The sequence below is a fragment of the Galeopterus variegatus genome, unplaced genomic scaffold (genome assembly GCF_000696425.1).
Source record: "Galeopterus variegatus unplaced genomic scaffold, G_variegatus-3.0.2 Scaffold4260, whole genome shotgun sequence".
Lineage (NCBI taxonomy): Eukaryota > Metazoa > Chordata > Mammalia > Dermoptera > Cynocephalidae > Galeopterus > Galeopterus variegatus.
Genome location: NW_007730371.1, coordinates 131096 through 151554, shown reverse-complemented (window position 1 = coordinate 151554; position 20459 = coordinate 131096). Strand labels below are relative to the sequence as shown.

The 20459-nt window shown below is 34.8% G+C and overlaps 1 protein-coding gene across 1 annotated transcript in view; it reads right to left on the bottom strand.

Annotated features, from left to right (window-relative positions):
- The window catches only part of LOC103602726 (probable ATP-dependent RNA helicase DDX10), a gene marked incomplete at both ends in the record, with an annotated part of 151332 nt that overhangs the window by 18747 nt on the left and 112126 nt on the right, over positions 1-20459 (bottom strand). The window contains 2 exons of the mRNA XM_008587168.1: positions 678-839; positions 3636-3755. Of these exons, the coding sequence (XP_008585390.1) occupies positions 678-839; positions 3636-3755 (282 nt within the window). The remainder of the gene's footprint in view (positions 1-677; positions 840-3635; positions 3756-20459) is intronic.

The window sequence follows — 20459 nt, the reverse complement described above, 5'->3', positions numbered from 1 at the left end:
CACCAGGGCACATTCTTTTTATATACAAGCACTGTCTCTTAGAAGGTTTCCATTTTTTGTAACAATAACAAATTTAATCTCATATCTATTAACAAGTAATTGCTATAGAAAGAAATTTAACTGCTAAGTTGAATCTGCAAACACCATCAATGTCCTTCAGCGGGTGAATGGTGAAACAAACCTTGGTAAATCTATACCATGGAATACTACCCAGTAATAAAAGGAACGAAGTTTTGATACACACAACTCGGATGAATCTCCAGAGAATAATGCTCAGAGAAAAAAGCCAGTCCCAAAAGGCTACATACCGTATAGTTTTATGACAAAATTATAGTAATGGAGAACATGAGATCTTTCTGTATTACTTCTTACAACTACATGTGAAACTACAATTATCTCAAAATGAAAACTTAAAAAAACACACTAATATTACTTGGGTCACCTCAGACTAAAAGCAGATTTAGGTGACATTCTCAGAAACCAGTCAGTAAACAAAGATTCCCCCAACAGAAGGTCAAAAGGAACAGATAAAAGAACAAGACAGCCATAGAAAAAGAACTGTCAGTGAAAACAACCAAGAAAGTAACATCGTCATTAATAAATAGCTCATGAACATTTAGACATATTTAGTGACATACTGAATTTGACTCAGTATTAATTCAAGATGGAAATCTTACCCGATGCTTTGCCTTTATTTTCTTCCTATACTCTTCTTTGTCAAATTTGTCCTCTTCCTGAAGCCTTTCCTTTGCCTTATCCAAGTTGATACCACCTGGGCTGTCTTCTTCCTCAGTATCCTTCATGATGGATTTCTGCATTTGTGGCCACTGCTGAACCAACTACAGACAGAAAAAAGGTCAAGTGTGGAGCAGGAAAAAGAAAAGCCACAGAAAACTATTTCCTTTTGTATGATGATTTTGAAATGGTGCATTTAGCCACTTTCTGCCTTACAACCTGTATTTCTTAAAGGTTCTCGCAAACATCAAAATTAAAGTGAGCAAGCCACAGAAAAGACTACCCTGGTCAAGATAAAGTAATGATGCAGTAACCCAATGAGAACTGAATTAGAAGAAAATTTCACAAAATTATTTGGAGAAGGTAGTTACAGAATAGGAATGCTTCGACATCTTCTTGGTGATCTTAGTGTCCTATTCTTCATATGACTCACATCAAAATTATCTGCACAGAGCAGCACCCAGGCTGACTAGCATCTACCTCCTATGGGCTACTGTGGCACCTGTGTGCCTCTAACACATATCTCATAATACTGTGTTTTACTTTCCTGTGTTTCTTACAAGAATTAATCTGCTTAAGGGCAGTTCATTTGTCTTGTTAATTTATTCTCAGAGAATAAACATAGTATCTGGCACATATTAAACAGGTGCTCAAAATTGATCAATGAATCACTTATCAGCCAATATTACAGATAAATACTGCAATAACTAAATGTAAAGGAGAAAATTAGTTTTGATTTCACAGGCATGCTCAAATCCACACAATTTTATTCACAGTTTATGGTCAGAAACAAGTGACATAGAAGACAGGTCAGTGACCTGGGAGTCAGGGGACCTGACTGAATATCATGGCTTTTTCACTAGCCTACTGCATAAACTGAATAAATTCCTTAATCTCTGGACACCCGTGTCCCTTTCTAGAAAAATAAAGTTTATTTGACACACTAATTTCCATATCTCACATTGTAAAACTCCCCTAGATAATTTAGACAAAAAATGATTCCCTTATTTTATCTAACAATTGACGGTTCCCTTATTTTATCTAACAATTAATTGCCAGAAGGATTTAATAGCTGCTACTATTTTGAAAGACTGCTAATTAGCCTGTAGGCAAATGGAAATTGTAGGCACATACATCACAGATATTAATGCCTCCTCTCACTCTTGTAGCCACGCATTCTTCGAGATGAAACTCCTATCGAGTCTCAACTTTTGGCAGATAAGGGGGTGACAAATAATATCGCATAAGCAGCCATGCTAGCAGTCACTGACCCTAAAGAAGCAGAGAGCGGGATCAGTTGTGACAATAAGAATATCATCCATTACTCAGGCTCCTGATCCCTACTTCTATCATAGAGAAGAACTGGTTATCCCTCTGTGGGTTGAACAAATACTATAGCTCCTTTCAGAGCTTTAGCTAAGAAGATACAGTATGGGTCATGACCACAAACAGCACCCAGAAGTAATAAGTACACATTAAAACATTTTACAGTTAAGGATTTATACTCGTGATGGAACTAATTGGTATAATCTGTGAAATTAAACTTACTCGCACACTAAGGAACCTCATTATGCTAATAGCACTCTACTTATTTTACAGTGAACAGCAGATGTAATGTGACCATATTCTAGTTTAGCCTCCTTCTCAGGTGCTGACCTCTTTTTAGTAATTTCATAAAGATCCATTATTTATCATTTATATAGACTTCCTCTTCAACTTCTAGCAACTTTGAATTGCACTCTATTTTGTTACTTTTCATCTGATTTATACACCTCAAAATAACATCCAAATCTTTGTTAACTTCAAAATTAAAAGGAAACATACTCCACTGGATATAGACTGCTTAAGCAGCACTGATTAGTGATGATGAAATACATGATGTGATACATTATAGTCAATATGAAAAACTCTGTTATTTTACTGGAATAACAGATGATGAATCATTCATTCAACAGATTTTCTTATGGGTTTATTATATGGTAGGCACTGGTCTAGGTGCTAGGGATAGAACAGTGAATAAAGACAACAAAATACCTTCCCTCCTGAAGAAGTGGAGTGGAAGAAATTGACAAAAGTCAAATAAACATAGACTATGAAGTCACAAAATAAGTGCTGTAAAGCAAAATAAGGAAGAGTGAGATTATGGTGGAGGTAAGGTGCTGTTTGTGCTGTATTAGGATGGTCAGGGAAACCTGTAGGCTGGTGAGAATGAGGCCATGAGATGATATTCAGAAGACTCTGCCATGATGATTCACTAGTCATCACTCCTTAGATAAGTCACTTGACATTCTGGATCTATTTCATCATTTAAAAAACAAGATAATTACTATGTAATAGAGTGAGCTTTCATGAGTAATCTGTGGGTGGTAACCCCTTCCCTACACTATGGGTATATATGAGCATTTACAATAAGGCCAAGGTAAAGGAAAGATGAAAACAGGAACTTAGGTGTCTGAGATTACTTTAAAGCAGAGAATTCCCTCCCATAGCCAGGCCAGCAAGAAACATGCAAGTACAGCATCTAAAATTAAGGAACTGCAGAGCAGAGGCTAAGAGTCAAGCAAAAGCAGCTGTGGCATGTAGTTGTTAGTATTCTTGTGCTTATTCCCACTGAACATGTTGATAATACCACGATGAGAAAAAAACACAAAATTTAGAAAGTTCAAAGCCAACTGTGTGTCGTTATCACCAAGAATTATCTGAGTTTATTGTCAATAAGGCATCCTTGTCTACAGCCGTAGAGCCGATGAAATACCTTCAATAACAGTGGAAGGAACTGCCCAACATGCTGTAAAGAAACAATTTACTCTCTCGTTAATGAATGGCAAATCAGCAGGAGAGGCAAACTCTTCTTAGTACTTGGAATGTACCTCAGCAACAAAGCATCTACAGAATCTTACCTCTCCTTCATCGGTAAATGTTATTTTCTTGTTCACTTTAAAATTTCTCTTCATTACTTTTTTTGCTTCTGCGACTTTGGTCACTTTTTTCTTGACGCTGGATTTAGAAGGTTCTTTCTTCTGTGTGAGAATATATTAAAAAAAACACAGATGATTAGGGAAATGGTTGTTATATATTAACAATTTAATTCTGGCAGTATGCTTTCCAAAACAGTGCATTTTTACTGTTCATTGGCTAGTGAAAAGCACCAAAACCACTGTCCGGAAATAAAATTACTAGACTTATTAACTAATGACCCTCCCCCAAAGCAAAAGGGGTTAAAGTATGAAGAGGAGGGATATTAGATATAAATAATCTTTATACTTCCTTCTATTGCTAGAATTGTGCTATCTTAATAATGTTGAGCACTAGAAACTACATGATAATGTAATAAATGGACATAAAGTATCATCCAGCTAAAATATAAAATTAAAAGTATTTTTAAATTCCCAAGTGCAAACGTTTAGACTAGGAAACTGTATACTTAGAAGGCAAAATGACTGCAATACACTGTTCGCAACTCAACATTCCTCCTCCAATTATAGTAATTTATTATACAAACACTGGAAAACATTCTTTGATAATTAAACTGTGTCCAAAGGTGAGATGGAGTAATAGTACTTAAGAGGACACATTGATCAGGACCTAGCTAATACCCTAAAATCAGTATAGCAAGAAATTAAAAATTCAAAGCCAGTGCTTACTTATGCAAAGTGAATGCTGAGTGACCCACATGAGATGGGGAATAGAAGAAGTCAGAGAATAGCCTGCTTTGATGAGACACTGACATGAAGTAACTCATGCTTAAGAAGGACTTAAAGTATTCTCTTCAAATTAGAGCCAGTAGTACCATTGGTTGTGCTTAGTTAACTAACTTAATGCAATTTCCGTTAGATGAATAGACAGAATGAATACAAGTCTTCAGTGTAATAGTTAACAAAAGGAATTTGACCTTAAGCTCTACCACTTATGAGCTATGTGAGGGCAAGTTACCTAACCTCTATGCTTTAGGTAGAAATAAAGGATAATAATAGTACCTATCTCAGTTTTTTGGGAAGATTAAATAGGAAATGTAATAAGCTATACAAAAAAGTGTTCAATAAATCCCAAATATCACTATTATATGTTGTTTTATGCTATATAAAGAGATTGTGCCAGCTGCCTAGAGGCTTAATTTGCAAAATACCAGACTGTGAGCTTCCTAGTTGGTTGATTTTTAGTTCTGTGCCATAGGGAACAACCCAAGAAAAAGGAAGTAGGAAATGATCTAGAAAACAAGAATTATTCGAAGCTTCCGGGAAGATGTACATTGGCAACAACTATTACATTATAATAATAAGTAAGCAAAAAAAGAACAAATGATTTAACAAGTAGATATTGTTAAAATAAAACACCATAAAATTAAAAACAACAAACTTACTAGACTAGAGGTTTGTGACAAGTTACTAATGTATTATATTTTCAGATAATAACTGTGGTTACAAAAATCAGCTAGTGCATCTACAATAATGTTATGATTTAAGTATAAGAAAGTTGTTTTGACACCAACAGTCTCATTATGTGGGTATTACTAATAACGCTGCTTTTGTATTTCTGGTTCTTTATACATGAAAACTTTAGTATATAATAACATTTGCTTCTCATATTAAATATAATAAATATTCCCATATTGTTATATATTATAAATATTTATAATATATATTTTTATATATAATTATATATAAATATTTATAATATATAGTTTATAATATATATTATATATGTAATTTATAATATAACTTATAATATTTATTTTAGATCACAAATCAATTCATATTTAACAAGCTATTAGCAACTTCAATACATATTGAAACTTAGGAAAAGGATAAATCACTTCTAAGACAACAAACTTTTATTCTATCAGATACATACCTACCTCCCAAAACTTCTACAAATAGAAATTAAGTTTGTTTTAGATTTCTGCTTCCCAAGGGACACCCCCATCTCCTCCACCCCCCAGGAGTTTGACTTCATGAATATTACCAACTAGTGACATAACGCCCTAAATTGCTATGCCTGCTCCTCACAAGCCCTTCTCCACCACCGTTCTCTAAGATACATGATTATTGTTCTTCCTCAGTAAATATGACAATCCTCACTTCCTTATCTCCCTTCAGAGAGCGATTGAGTAAGTTGTGTGACAGTAAAACTCCTAAATTCAAAGGGAATAGCATAGCAGGAAGCTTGTCACCCTATCCCAGTTGCTACCTGTATGGTCCCTGTGAGTACAGGGGATTAATAATACCCCCACCCTGCTTCCTTCAGTCCAGTCAGTATTGCAACACCTTCTTTTCCCCACAAAGCCTTATCAAAGAACACCAACACAGCCACCAGGGTTGGCAATTTCATTACTGACTCCTACTTGATCTTTTTGGCTTTATGATTAGGTCAGTTCTTAAAGATCCTGGGTTGAATGATCTTCTTTCATCAGACTTCATCTAATGATAGAAGGAATGCTAATCAAACAGTGTAAACTGAGAGGATCACTATAATGTAAACATAACAATTAAACAGGAGTGATTTATAATCATTTAAATCGGTAAACTAAAAGAACTAGGAAATGACATAGCAAACTTTCAGAGGTGATGATAATGCTCTGTATCTTTATAAAAGCTTGGGTTATACAAGTGTATACTTTTATCAAAACTCAGATGTTACACTGAAGATGTGTTCATTTTATTGTACATACATTTCTACCACACATACACACACACAAAGAAAGAGTCCTATAAACAAATACTGAACTCCAGTCGATGCCATGCAAGCTGGAGAGTATAGGGGAAAGTGGAATGATGTTGGCAACTTACTCTGAAATGCACTAAATAAAAAAAGATGGATGAATAGTTAATGTTTTAAAGGAAAGATGGCAAAAGGTTAATTGCAGAATATGGGTGGTGGATATTTTGGTGTCCAAAAATATACTTTTTACAACTTTTCTGTAGGTTTGAAAATCTTCAAAATAAAATACAATAGCCAGTCCTAGGAACAGGAGGAAAAAGTCATAGAACAATGATACCAAAAATTGTCAGAATAGAATGAAGGTCAGTCAGAAAAACAATCCTGCAGAGTGAACCTTAGAGTGAGATGGGTCTAGTTGAAGAGCTATAGCGAAGTCAATGAAACCACTAACGTTATCTGAAAAAATTGAAGGTATTTGTATCTTTGCCTTTTTTTATGGTTTATTTTGGTTCCTAAAAGGTATGCCCCAACAATCCCACACAAAAAAAGGTTATATTTTTTATTTATTTAGGGAAGCCATTGAAAAATTACAAAACTACAGCTAAATAAGGAGTAAGTTTTAGTGGTCTATAGCACTGTAGGATGACTACAGTTAATTTATTGTATGATTTCAAACAGTTAGAAGAGAGGATTTGGAATGTTCCCAACACAAAAAAATGATAAATGTTTGAGGTAATGGATATGCTAATTACTCTGATTTGATCATTATGCGTTATATACATGCATCAAAATATCACACTGTAGGGCCGGTCTGGTGGCGCACTGCTACAGTGTGCCGCTTGGGAGCGCGGCGGCGCTTCCGCCGATGTTACACTGAAGATGTGTTCATTTTATTGTACATACATTTCTACCACACATACACACACACAAAGAAAGAGTCCTATAAACAAATACTGAACTCCAGTCGATGCCATGCAAGCTGGAGAGTATAGGGGAAAGTGGAATGATGTTGGCAACTTACTCTGAAATGCACTAAATAAAAAAAGATGGATGAATAGTTAATGTTTTAAAGGAAAGATGGTAAAAGGTTAATTGTAGAATATGGGTGGTGGATATTTTGGTGTCCAAAAATATACTTTTTACAACTTTTCTGAAGGTTTGAAAATCTTCAAAATAAAATACAATAGCCAGTCCTAGGAACAGGAGGAAAAAGCCATAGAACAATGATACCAAAGATTGTCAGAATAGAACAAAGGTCAGTCAGAAAAACAATCCTGCAGAGTGGAACCTTAGAGTGAGATGGGTCTAGTTGAAGAGCTATAGCGAAGTCAATGAAACCACTAACGTTATCTGAAAAAATTGAAGGTATTTGTATCTTTGCCTTTTTTTATGATTTATTTTGGTTCCTAAAAGGTATGCCCCAACACCCCCACACAAAAAAAGGTTATATTTTTTATTTATTTTAGGGAAGCCATTGAAAAATTACAAGACTACAGCTAAATAAGAGGAGTAAGTTTTGGTGGTCTATAGCACTGTAGGGTGACTACAGTTAATTTATTGTATGATTTCAAACAGTTAGAAGAGAGGATTTGGGATGTTCCCAACACAAAAAAAAGATAAATGTTTGAGGTAATGGATATGCTAATTACTCTGATTTGATCATTATGCATTATATACGTGCATCAAAATATCACACTGTACCCCATAAATCTGTACAACTATTATATATCAATTAAAAGTAATAAATTTTAAAAAAGGAACAGAAGTGCCAATGTGAATGAGAAGAGAATTGTTTATCATATTTTCCTGATAGGCTGTGGCTTTGCTCTGATATCCTAGAACTATTCTTCACTCATTCAAATACAAGGGCACTTCAAAAAGTTCATGGAAAGATTTGCATTATCTTTTAATGCTATTTTTCCATGAACTTTTGAAGTACCCTCTTACGTACTGAGGGTCAACAACCCAGAAGGCACCACAGACAATACTGGGAACCAAGCAGTTCAAGAGCGGTGGGCTTCCAACCCTCATGGGCTCTATCCATGGAAAAAGATACTAAACCAGTGGAAAACATTAACTATTTAATCACACAAATGTAGTAAGTGATAAGAAAAATATATACAGAATGAATAAATATGTGTAATAGGGTGACTGCCCTAACTAGTCAAGGGTAAAGAGGGCAGAGCAAGAAAAACTTCCTTTCGAGACAGAGATGTTTGAACTCAGTGGCAAACACTAAAACACTGCAGCATTACTGACACAGTGATGTGCAAACACCTGGGTTGTCCACTGATGATGTATTTCACATATGGCTTCCAGGAGGATCTTACTCAATGTTATTCTTATTAATTTTACCAGGTAATGCATGACATGTATTCTTTAAAGAATACTCAGTTAAAAAGTTGCCTTTCGGATCCTCTTCAGCAAACTCAGTTTCCCTCCCAAGAAGCAAGTGTTGTTACCAGTTTCTGTATTCTTCCAGAGAGATTCTGCCACATTGAGGTATATATGAAAAACATAAAGGTACTGAAAGAGCTACTCCCTGCAATGAGTAGCCTAGTTTACATATGTTCATATACATACGCATTTATATATCTAGGATAGGTTTCTAAAAGTGAAAGTGATCAAAGAGTAGGTGCATTTAAGTTTTGAAAGAGATTTCCAAAGAACCCTCCAGAGAAGCTATACAAATTAATACTCCTGCAAAAAATTTAAGAAGAATTGAATTTCCATACCTACTCCAACAAAGTATATTATTAGCCTTTATGTCTGCCAATCAACTAGGTGAAAAAAATGATATCTCAGGGGAAGTTTTAAGTTGCATCTGTTATTTATGTATAACAGAACATCTTTTCAAAGGCATTATTTTTCTGTGCACTATTTGCCAGTATTTCTAATGAATTCCTAGCATTTTATTTATCAAGTTGTGGAATCTCTTCATTTGTTAAAGATGCTTCAATATTTTCCTGCATCTCATCATTTATGTCCAGACTTCTGCCATAAAGTAATTTTTTGTTGTTCTTGTGCGAAGCACAGATTTTTAGTTTTTATGTAATCGATTTTATTATTTTTGAAAATGTTTTCAGGATTCGTGACATACTTTATAAAAACTTTTCCAACTAAAAGACTTTTAAAAAATGAAAACTTCTGGGCCGGCCCAGTGTCGCACTGCTATAGTGCGCCGCTTGGGAAGCGCGGTGGCACTCCCGCTGAGGGTTCGGATCCCACATACAGACCGGCCGCTCACTGGCTGAGCGAGGGGCGGGAGCAACACCGAGGGTTGCGATCCCGTGGCCGGTCCCGGTCCGGTACGGGCGCGACACTGAGGGTTGCGATCCGTTGCCGGTCACGAAAAAAAGACAAAAAGGGGAAAAAAAAAAATGAAAACTTCTAAAATGCAGATTTTACTTTTTTAGAAGTTTCAATATCAGCTCTTGACAAGATAAAAAAAGTACTGAATACTTTTTATATTTCAATTCATTAAGATGTAAAAAATATACAGTATACCTACTGCTAGAAAGGAGCTGTATTTTGACTACAAGACTTTATATTATTGGAATAAGAATGAAATGTATAGCAGCCAAAAAGTATAACGAAAGACAGCCAACAATACATACATAAAACAATCAAAAACTTGTTTATGTTTTTTTTTTTTAAAGTAGAACTGCTCGCTATGTAAGCATAATTCCTTAGTCATCCTAAATCTACTGAGCTACAATAACTCAAGTACTCTCTAATTTTAAATTAAGGACCCTATTTTTTTTGCAGCTGGCAGGTACAGGGATTCAAACCCTTGACCTTGGTGTGTTATCAACATCGCACTCTAACCAACTGAGCTAACCAGCTAGCTGACACACTATTTCACATTTTATTTTAAAGCCATTTACAAAATCTGTTCTTAAGAAATAAACTTATTACCTCCAAAAAGTACCAAAAGTATTGTGTTTGTAAAATGTTTGCAAAAACTATAGTCTTAAAATTAAGAGCCACCTAACAGGTATAGTGTTTCAGTTTTGCAAGATGAAAAAAAGTTCTGGAGATTGATTTCACAACAATGTGAATGTACTTAACACTACTGGACTACACATTGAAAAATGGTTCAAATTATAAATTTTATGTTATGTGACTTTTACCATAACAGAAAATAAAATTTAAAAAGTTAAGAGCCACCTAAAATACAACAGGACATCAGTTTCAAATGTTATTACAGGAGCAAGTTTGTCTTTTCAGAATTCCTACACACTGTAAACTTGTTAAGACAAACTTACATGTTATAGCAACAGTCCTAGAATTATACAGCACTAAAGGAACCATTTCAGCTGGAAGATGGGGAGCAGGATGGACAATGAAAGGAAAGGACACAACAGACACACGAAGGATTAAAGACCCTTAAGTATAGATCAACAAAAATTATATAAACCAAAAACATTTATAAATTATAGAAATAATCTTACAATGATCTAAGAAATTTCACAGGATTTTTCTTTTTAAAAATGTCTACACTTACCAGTCTCATGTTTTAAGGTTTAATACAAAGCACACTATAATAAACCTTGGCCATATGCACAAACTTCAGCATCCAAGAATTGAAGAGAAAGATGAAAGTCAGTCTGCTTCGACCCAACTCTCAGTTACCATTATTTCTAGAGTGGACTACATCATATTAGCCTGTGAAGCAGACCCTCTGCATTTACACCCATCCCCATTACAGTAAGCCCTGTTGAAATCACTTGTTTTCTTGTTTTGTTTTTCCTAATAAACTGTAATCTCCATAAGGATTAAAACCATTTGTATTATATTTGGGTCCCCAGTGTATCACGGAATGGTTGGCATATAGGAATCAATAAATATTTCTTGGAAGAAAAATTAATGCATAAACTATACGTGCATTACTTCAGTCACTGCTCATGCAACCATGAGTCAAATCTGGTCCCTACTAATTTTTTTTTCTTTTAATTAGAAAAACAAAGCTTAGATTAATTCAGCAATTTGTTCAAGTTTGCATAATTTAAACCAAAGTTTTTGAGTTTGTTGCTCACATTCTACAATGCTTAGTTGATTTCTGTTCAAATTGCCTTAGAAGGTTGGAGCACCATAGTTTGACACATTAGCCTTTTAAATTTCTATCAATTTAGGAAGAATGTTTGAGAACGACTAATTTGAGAAACTCTTACAGCTTTTTTTGGACTTTTTAAAGTTCATGACCCATTAAGAAAGATTGTTTTTATACTTTATTCTGAAAATAGTTTGATTCCTTTTAAAAATTATTGTTTTCACATCCAAATATAAATTTTAAATATTGAATATACTATTTCAAACTATATGGTCCAACCAGACTTTCCTTCTAATCAGAATCACAGCTGTTATGGAATTAATCTGTATGAGATACCTGACTCGTTACAATCCATGAAGAGTCAACATAAAGTATCTAGAAGACCATCTAAACACCCTTCCAAAAATTTTTTTAGATTATGTAAATAACTCGTATTTGTTCCAAGCATAAAATCATGCAGGTGACTGCCTACATTTCCTGTCAAAGTTACTTGTCTGTGAAGGCCTGATTAGTTCTTCTGACTATATTAAGAAGCAAACCACAAGTAAATGTTAATCTCTTTCTCTTTTCTGTACAGTTAATAAGGCCTTGCACTACTGTTTTTTTTGTTATCTGTAAACTGCAATCCTAATGTATAATATAAAAAATGGTTAATGAATATCACAACACATTGAACAATGACAAAATATTTATTATGAAATACTCTCAATTCATTTTTAAATAATCTTAACAGCTCAACATGAATGGGACAACATGATTGTCTTGCTTGTTTCTTTCCCCCTTTTCCCCAGACCAAATACTGTGTAGACATGTAGTAATCTCAGCTTTGTTTAGACTTCCTTCCTTCTGGTTAAGGAGGATCATAAGGCACAATCTCTGTTGATATTCCCAACAAAAACATTCCACACAATATTTTTGATTGCTAGATTCCTCCTTCAGGATTCCTGGTGCCTAAATCCACTGGCTTAACCTGGAATACTTTCCAGAAACTGCTTTTTAACCTAATAAACTCACTTCCTAAGCATGTGTACTGCCACCTTAATTACTGAATGCCTTAAGGAAAATAACTTTTAAATCTACCTCCAAGATACAGATTTGTTTTGGTTTTTGGTGCGGGTGAGGGGTGGTTGGACAGTATGAATATACAGTTTCTATTTCCTTCTGTTTCCCTCGTTTTGAGATATACTTCCCCATCTAACCCTCATTCAAACATCTTCAACAGGTCTTCTTACTCGCAATTTCTTGTCAAAATTAACGTAAGTTTCTTCTTGATTTTAAACAGCTTCTTTGTAGAATTTCAACCTAATAATTCTTTAAATCTTTCAAAGAGCTTCAAATTACTCTAGATAAAATTTACATTTCTGTTCTCTTCCCAAGCCATATTTGATATTGCTTTCATGACATTTTCTTAGTTTAGGCCGTATTTCCAACTAAGTTTCATGACCAGCCAAATTCATCATTGTCTTTGTCTTATTTTTTATCTGAAGTGGTTTCTTCTAACTTTTCAAACACTTCTTTATAGTGTGGGAATGCATAATGGGAAATTTCATTGTCCCCTATTCACTACTTCAGTTCATTTTCTTTGGTTCACTTCAATTGTTTAGGCTGTTTACTGTTCTGTTTTGTAGCTAGAAAATATGTATTTGCTCCACACCATGCCCCTCCGTAAAAATAGAGCCACTATAGTGACAAAATCTACATATCTCCTGCTCTTTAACAAAATTATGGAACTAGTCATATTTTGCCTTAGGAATCCAATTTGTAACCTGCCACTTTTAATAAATATTTCTATATTAGGAAGCAGGCAGCTGGAAGCAATTTAGAGAAACAAGGCCTGATACATTTTTGTCTCTCTTTTCAGATTTCAAAAAATGACAGTATTGGTTACATTTCCAACTTGTATCCAAACCGGCTGTACGAACTTCTGTTGTCCTCTACAACTTTTGGAATTCTTGGAGAACTTAGAAATTTTACAAGTTACTTACAAAAAACTCAGTAACACAAAAAGGGAAGCTGATTTGTGCCACATGGCCATTTGGTTAACAGTGTTAAAGGAGACTGATGACAAAGGGGGAGGGAACAAGGTGGTAAAGAACTAAGTCAAAACTAGGGCAGAACTTACAAAACTACTGTAAACAATCTGACACTAAGATATTTTCTCTTGGGGGAGCATCTAAGCCATCTACACCCCCACCACCTCCCTTCCTAAGAATACCATTGACTCAATAAGAATGTACCAGTAGTTGATTTAATCAGATTCTGTTTGAACAAAATAGGATAGAATGAAAATAATATTCAAGAATACTTAAATATAAGTTTAAGTTAGAATTCCACAGTTGCTTCCAGCACCTAACAAAAACAAATTACCTGGCAGTCTGGATAATGTGGCCTACAGCAGTGTTGCTATAAACTCATTCATCTTAAAAGCTTAACAAACAAATGCCATGTAACATTAGCTATTCAGTGAACTACTAATTTCTAAATGTAGGCACAAACACACACATGCATGTGCATCTGTACTCTAAATTACAGAAACAGAATCTCTGTATGACTTAAAGCCTTCACAAAGAACAACAATAATGGAACTAAGATATATACTAAACTCAAAGTGGGTGTGGTTCCAGGTCAGTTAGTCATTTTTGACACAGTATTTTAAGACATTTAAACCATAACCTTTGATAGGGAAAAAAGTATTCTATCCCTCAATGTTCTACTACTTTGCTTTGTTTTTCCTCGCAAATTACATGCTGAGCATGTAGTAACTAATCTATTTGCCCCCCTTAACATTTAATCATTAAAAAGTTTGACAGCCATTGGAAGCTGTTGACAGATTCTTGTTCAGTTTATTTATTTGTTTTTCTCTCACCTTAGAATGAGTCCCTGCTGTGTACAACAAGAGCCAATCCAGATGGGACTTACCTGACAAATTGAGGGGTCACTAAACTTCTCTTCGAGAAGTTTATAGAACAGGAGTCTATTACAGATGCCATGTGCCAGACACCATGCTAAATGTTTTATATTTCATTTACTCATCACAACTACCCTTTGGAGGGATTGCCTGCATCTTACAGATGATGAATAATTATTCAGCTGAAAGGGACAGAGGCAGGCTCTAAACACAGGTCTATCAAAGTTCAAAATTTGTACTCCCAAGCTTTGAAGCTGGTACTATTTTCAGGGCTCTATAATTCCACTGATTAAACTCTAAGAACACTACTTGTAGGAAGATTTAGTCTACTCCCCAAATGCTAGAGCCCATAATCCCCCTCACACATAGGCATAGGGTTTCTACTTGAACAAAGTATTTGACAGAGAATTCATTAAATAAAGAAACCAATTTATACTAGAATATCTATTCCTATTTTTCTTGTATATTTTTTAAAAGAATTATATAAAAGGAAAACTACTCTTTTTCCCAAAAAAAATTTTTTTTTCCAAATGAAATAGGCAATTACTACTGGTCAAAATCCCAATCTAAGTTCCTATTTTTCTTGTATATTTTTTAAAAGAATTATATAAAAGGAAAACTACTCTTTTTCCCCCCAAAAATTTTTTTTTCCAAATGAAATAGGCAATTACTACTGGTCAAAATCCCAATCTAAGTATTTTTTTTGAGTTCCAGTATTACCCCTTGAAAGATCTATGCTGGTACTAAAAACCAAAGATAAACTGTATTTTCTAATGTCACTCTAGGGAAAAGACAACATTAATTACAGATAGTGGTGAAATAAAGTTAGGGGAAAAAACAGGAAAGGTAACAATAGTTCTGTGACAAGCTTTTGAGATAACTACGGGCCAAAAGATAGCATGTGTAGAACAAAATAGACAGGGAGAATTAGTGGTGAAATAAAGTTAGGGGAAAAAACAGGAAAGGTAACAATAGTTCTGTGACAAGCTTCTGAGATAACTACGGGCCAAAAGATAGCATGTGTAGAACAAAATAGACAGGGAGAATAACAGCTTTGCATAGTTAAGACAGTTACAGTGATAAAAACAGACAATCTGAAAACAAACACAAGAAAGGAAGGATCAAGGGAGAGGAAAAGCTCTATGAAAACAAACTCCTCTCATGATTAGTGATGTGAAACAAAAACATTGCACCATACTGCCAAACCATTTTTCCCCATAATGGACCCCCAACCAAATCATCAACTCTAAATTGGGAAAATAATTAAACCATGGGAAACAGAGAATTTCTTAGAACAGATACTATGAGATACAAAATAACTGCCATCCATCTCCCAATTATTTTCTCTATTACACTAAAAGAAATATTTGAGATGCAAAACTAGAAGTAGTTAAGTCCAAAAAAAAAAAAAAAGTATACTGGAACAAAAAATGCATCTTTGGCACAGCTCTTAGTGTGGTCATTTCCAAGTTAGTACACTACCACTGAACAGAAATGTTTACAACACATTCTACTGTTTCTTCTCCAAATACTTCAATTATTTAAACCATATAATAATTTGAAGTATTAATAAATGAAAACATTAAATAACTTAATAATGAGGAGAAGATTTACCTCAAACTAATTTTGAATACATTCAACTTCAATCAAACAAAGTAAATAGGCTGAACACACAGGAATTTTCTCTACTAAAATGCAATTAGTTCTCCACTGCTATAAGATTTCTAGAGTTACAATATTATAGAACTCACCCATAATTTGTCTTATTAATTACAAATCTAATGAAACGAGTCAGGCAGAGAAAAAGAAATACCACATGTTCTCACTTATTGGAGGGAGCTGCTTGGGTGGGAGGGGGGAGAGGGAGGAGGGAGGGAGGTTTCGGTGATGGGACATAATAATCAACTACACTGTATATTGACAAAATAAAAATTAAAAATTAAAAAAACAATTACAAATCTAAGATGCTAGATGTCAAAACTTCCTAATAAAGACCACAAATTACCATGGAATAATTTGATCAGAATAGTCACTAAGATGCTCCTTGGCTTGAAATGGGGGTTACATCCCAATAAATCCATCATAAGTTGAAAATATCATGTTGAAAATACATTTAATACACATAATCTACTGAACATTATAGCTTCAGCCTAGCCTACCTTAAAGGGGCTCAGAACACCTACATTAGCCTACAGTTGGGCAAAATCATCTAACACAATGCCTATTTTATAATAAAGTGTTGAATATATCTCATGTAATTTATTGAATACTGTACTGAAAGTGAATGCAGAATGGTTGTATGGGTACTAGAAGTATGGTTTCTACTGAATGTGTATCACTTTTGTACCATCACAAACCTAAATCAAACCATCTTAAGCGGGGGACTGTCTGTATTGTCAGCTATTTGAGCACCTTCAGGAAGCCTCATTCAACTTAAGGTATACTATATGTCTAGTTTTCAGTCTGGAAATGAGCTCCCATTTTAGGAATAATTAGTAAAGCACCTCTCACTCTTCTGTCACTTAGAATAAAGCTGCACCTTGATAATGGTGTTAAAATAAGGTTTACCTTACTCAGAGAAGTATGGTAAACACTGGTTGGGAGGGGGATGTGGCTGAGAGACAGAGTAAATATGAATGTGTGAGTATCTGATCAGTTTCTAGAAACAGCTGCACCTTGATAATGGTGTTAAAATAAGGTTTACCTTACTCAGAGAAGTATGGTAAACATTGGTTGGGAGGGGGATGTGGCTGAGAGACAGAGTAAATATGAATGTGTGAGTATCTGATCAGTTTCTAGAAAGTTGCTTTCCCAGAGCTTCATCAGGGCATCATCCCTCCAGTTTACTTTAAAGATGGGTGTTAAACCCTGCCATATAAAATTCACTATTTCATGTTTTGTAGGAAAGTTGTTGAAATGCTAGGAAAAGCTGTGCTTCTCCAGAGTAGAAGAATGTTGTCTCTTTACAGACAAGGTGTTCCTCTTTTCATTCTGGCAGTCGGGAAATCAGTCAAGACTTCACAGCCAAATTTCCGACCCATAAAACCTTGCATGACCTGCATATCAAATTTCCTACCAGTCACTCCTAATCTATCTACATTTTGCAGTCCCTGAAGTTTTCTATTTTAATGCATTTAAAAGTATTTTTAAAGCTGCTTCAAATTCCTTGTGGGATTTGGAGGAATAAAATATAAATTAATAAGAACAAAGGTGGCTCTGTTATTTATTCAACTAACACACACTGGCTATCTACTGTACTCCAAATACCATCCCAGGCACTTGGGATAAGACACACACACAGACACACAGACACACAGACACACACACAAACACACACACACACATTGAACATGTCAAGAGCTTTTAAGTGCAAAAGACAGAGGCAGATTAAGGGGCTAGGGAGTGAATGGGTGGAATGCAACAATTTTAAATACTTAGGGAAGGCCTCTCTACAGAGAGACACTTGAGCAAAGACCTAAAAGAAGTGAAAGAGGAAGTCATGCAATAATCTAGACAAAGACTTTAAGACACCAGAAAGTAATTTCAAAGACCCATAAATGGAAATGAGTTTGTTTTCAAGAAACAAAAATTTCATAGTGACTAGACAAGAGTTAGCAATGTGGTAGGGCGATAGAAGAAGATTCTGGATGATGTAAGGCCTTGCAGGACATGGTAAATAGTTGGATTTCACCTTGAGTACAACAAAATATGAGTTTGGAGCAAGATATTTGACAATCTGGTTTACTTACTTACTTATTTATTATTTATTATTATTTATTTATTTGTTTGTTTGTTTATTTATTTATTTATTGCTGTGCGGATAGAACATGGTATAGGAGAATGGGGGCTAAAAAGAAAACCAATTAAAAGGTTATTCTATTGGTCTACAGGCAAGATGGTAGAGGGTTTGGATTAGGCAATGTCTTAGTATATTTTCCATTGCTTATAATAGAATACATGAAACTTGATAATTTATGAAGAAATAAAATTTATTTTTACAGTTCTGAAGGCTGGGAAGTCCAAGTTCAAGGGGCACAACTGATGAGGGCCTTCTTTGCTGGTAGGGACTCTCTCCAGGGTCCCGAAAAGGCACAGGGTATCACATGGCAAAGGGGATGAGCATGTTTATGTTCTAGCTCAAGTATCTCTTCTTCTTCTTATAAAGCCACCAGTTCCACTCCCATGATAAGCCTTTAATCCATGAATGGCTTCGCCCTCAAAATCCAATCACCTCTTTAAGGCCCCACCTCTTAATATTGCCACATTGGGGATTAAGTTCCAATATGAGCTATGGGAGGAACATTCAAACCAAAGCAGTATGGATATATTTTGAAGGAAGAGTAAGCAAGACTTCCTAAAAGGGTAGATATGGAAGGTGAAAGTAAAAGAAGATTCAGAGACAACTATCCTAGGTACTTGATCTGAGTGACTGAGTGAATGGTATTAAACACCCAAGAGATATTAAACAGCTAGTTAAAAGGACTTTAGGGAAGCTGAAGGGGTTCAGAACATACATCTAGATTCAACTGCATACAGTATTTAACAACTTACTGAATTTGCCTAGGTGGAGAACAGAGTTTAAGGCAAAGCCTGGGGGTACTCCATCATTTAAAGATGGGGGGAAAAGGAAGAACCAGCAAAGATGACTAAGGAGGAACAACCAGTTACAGCAGGAACAAAAACCAGGCAAGTGTGGTGTGCCAAAAGCCATGTGAAGAAGGCATCCAAACAGAAAAAGAAAGTGCTAAGATGCTGATTAAAATGAGTCTTAATACTTGATTCTTGAATTTAGCAAAGTAACAATTGCTGCCGACCTGAGCAAGAAAAGTTTTGACAGGTTGGCAGGGAAAAATTCCAACCAGAAAAGATTCAAAAGGAAATGTGAGGTCATGTAGTGAAAACTGTAAGTACAGGTTACCCTTTCAAGAATTCTCTTCCTCATCTCCTGTCCCCCACAGTGCAGGTCCAGAATTCAACCTAGTGTTATTGGGACTAGACTTCACCTATACAGTGGGTTACTTTTTTTTCCTTTTAATATGCTAGATTGAATGCCTAATCACCAATTTTTACATTTCTCAGAAAAAAATTAAGGATTGTAAATAAAGAATTCTCATTACATCATTGCATTTATTACAGGAAAAATGAGATGGAATCTGAAAGTATTACAATAAGGGTTACCTGAGTAAAATTTGTTACATATCCATTCACACAATGAGGCATAAGATAGCCATTAAATCATGACATTATAGAAGCATATTTACTCAATTGTCAATTATGTAAAGGAGTGTTTCCTGATGCCCATCTTCTTCCCCATCCCTATAGGATGGGTGACGTGCCCTTGTCTAAGTTCCTAGAGACTGTATTACTTAGCTGTCAGTTTCTGAGAATTTATAATTCACCAGATTATTTAATCAATGGCACTAAACTTAGCAAGGAAAACTGGACATTCAGCAAATATTAGTTTGTTCCATCTCCTATAGCAAATTGACAGATGCGCTCCAAATTTTCCCCCAATTATCATTAACTTATTACAAGCAATCATTTTTCTTTAAAACTGATGTTTGAAGATGGAGCCCTTTAAAAAATTTGAGGTTATTGTTGTACTCTAACATTCAAAATTTTAAGTTCAATAGTTTATGAATCAGAAAATATGTGATGTGATATTAGTATGTATACAAAGCATTTACATTTTTATTGTGCTCAGTGTCCTATGGTAATTTATGACGCATTAAAAAAGATACACATCATGATGTGATAACTTGTCATCTCATCCTAACTTGCTAAAGATCAGAGCTGAAAGTGAATTCCCTATACTTGGGGCTTATTAGTTACAAAGATGTAAAATAATAGTTGCATTTGCTTTAGAACCTAAATAAACAAAAAACATTTCACAAACCTCTAATTAAAAATGAACAATGACATGTTTACAAATAGGGACTGATACACAAAAGAGAAAAATTTCATCCTCTACTTTAGCCTGCAAATAATCTTTATATAAAAAATAAAAATTGAATGAGACCATGTTTCATTTACAATACAAAGTCATCATTTCTTATTCTATGTTTGTCCCACCTGAATAGCTAGAAACATAACCTTTCTGGTATA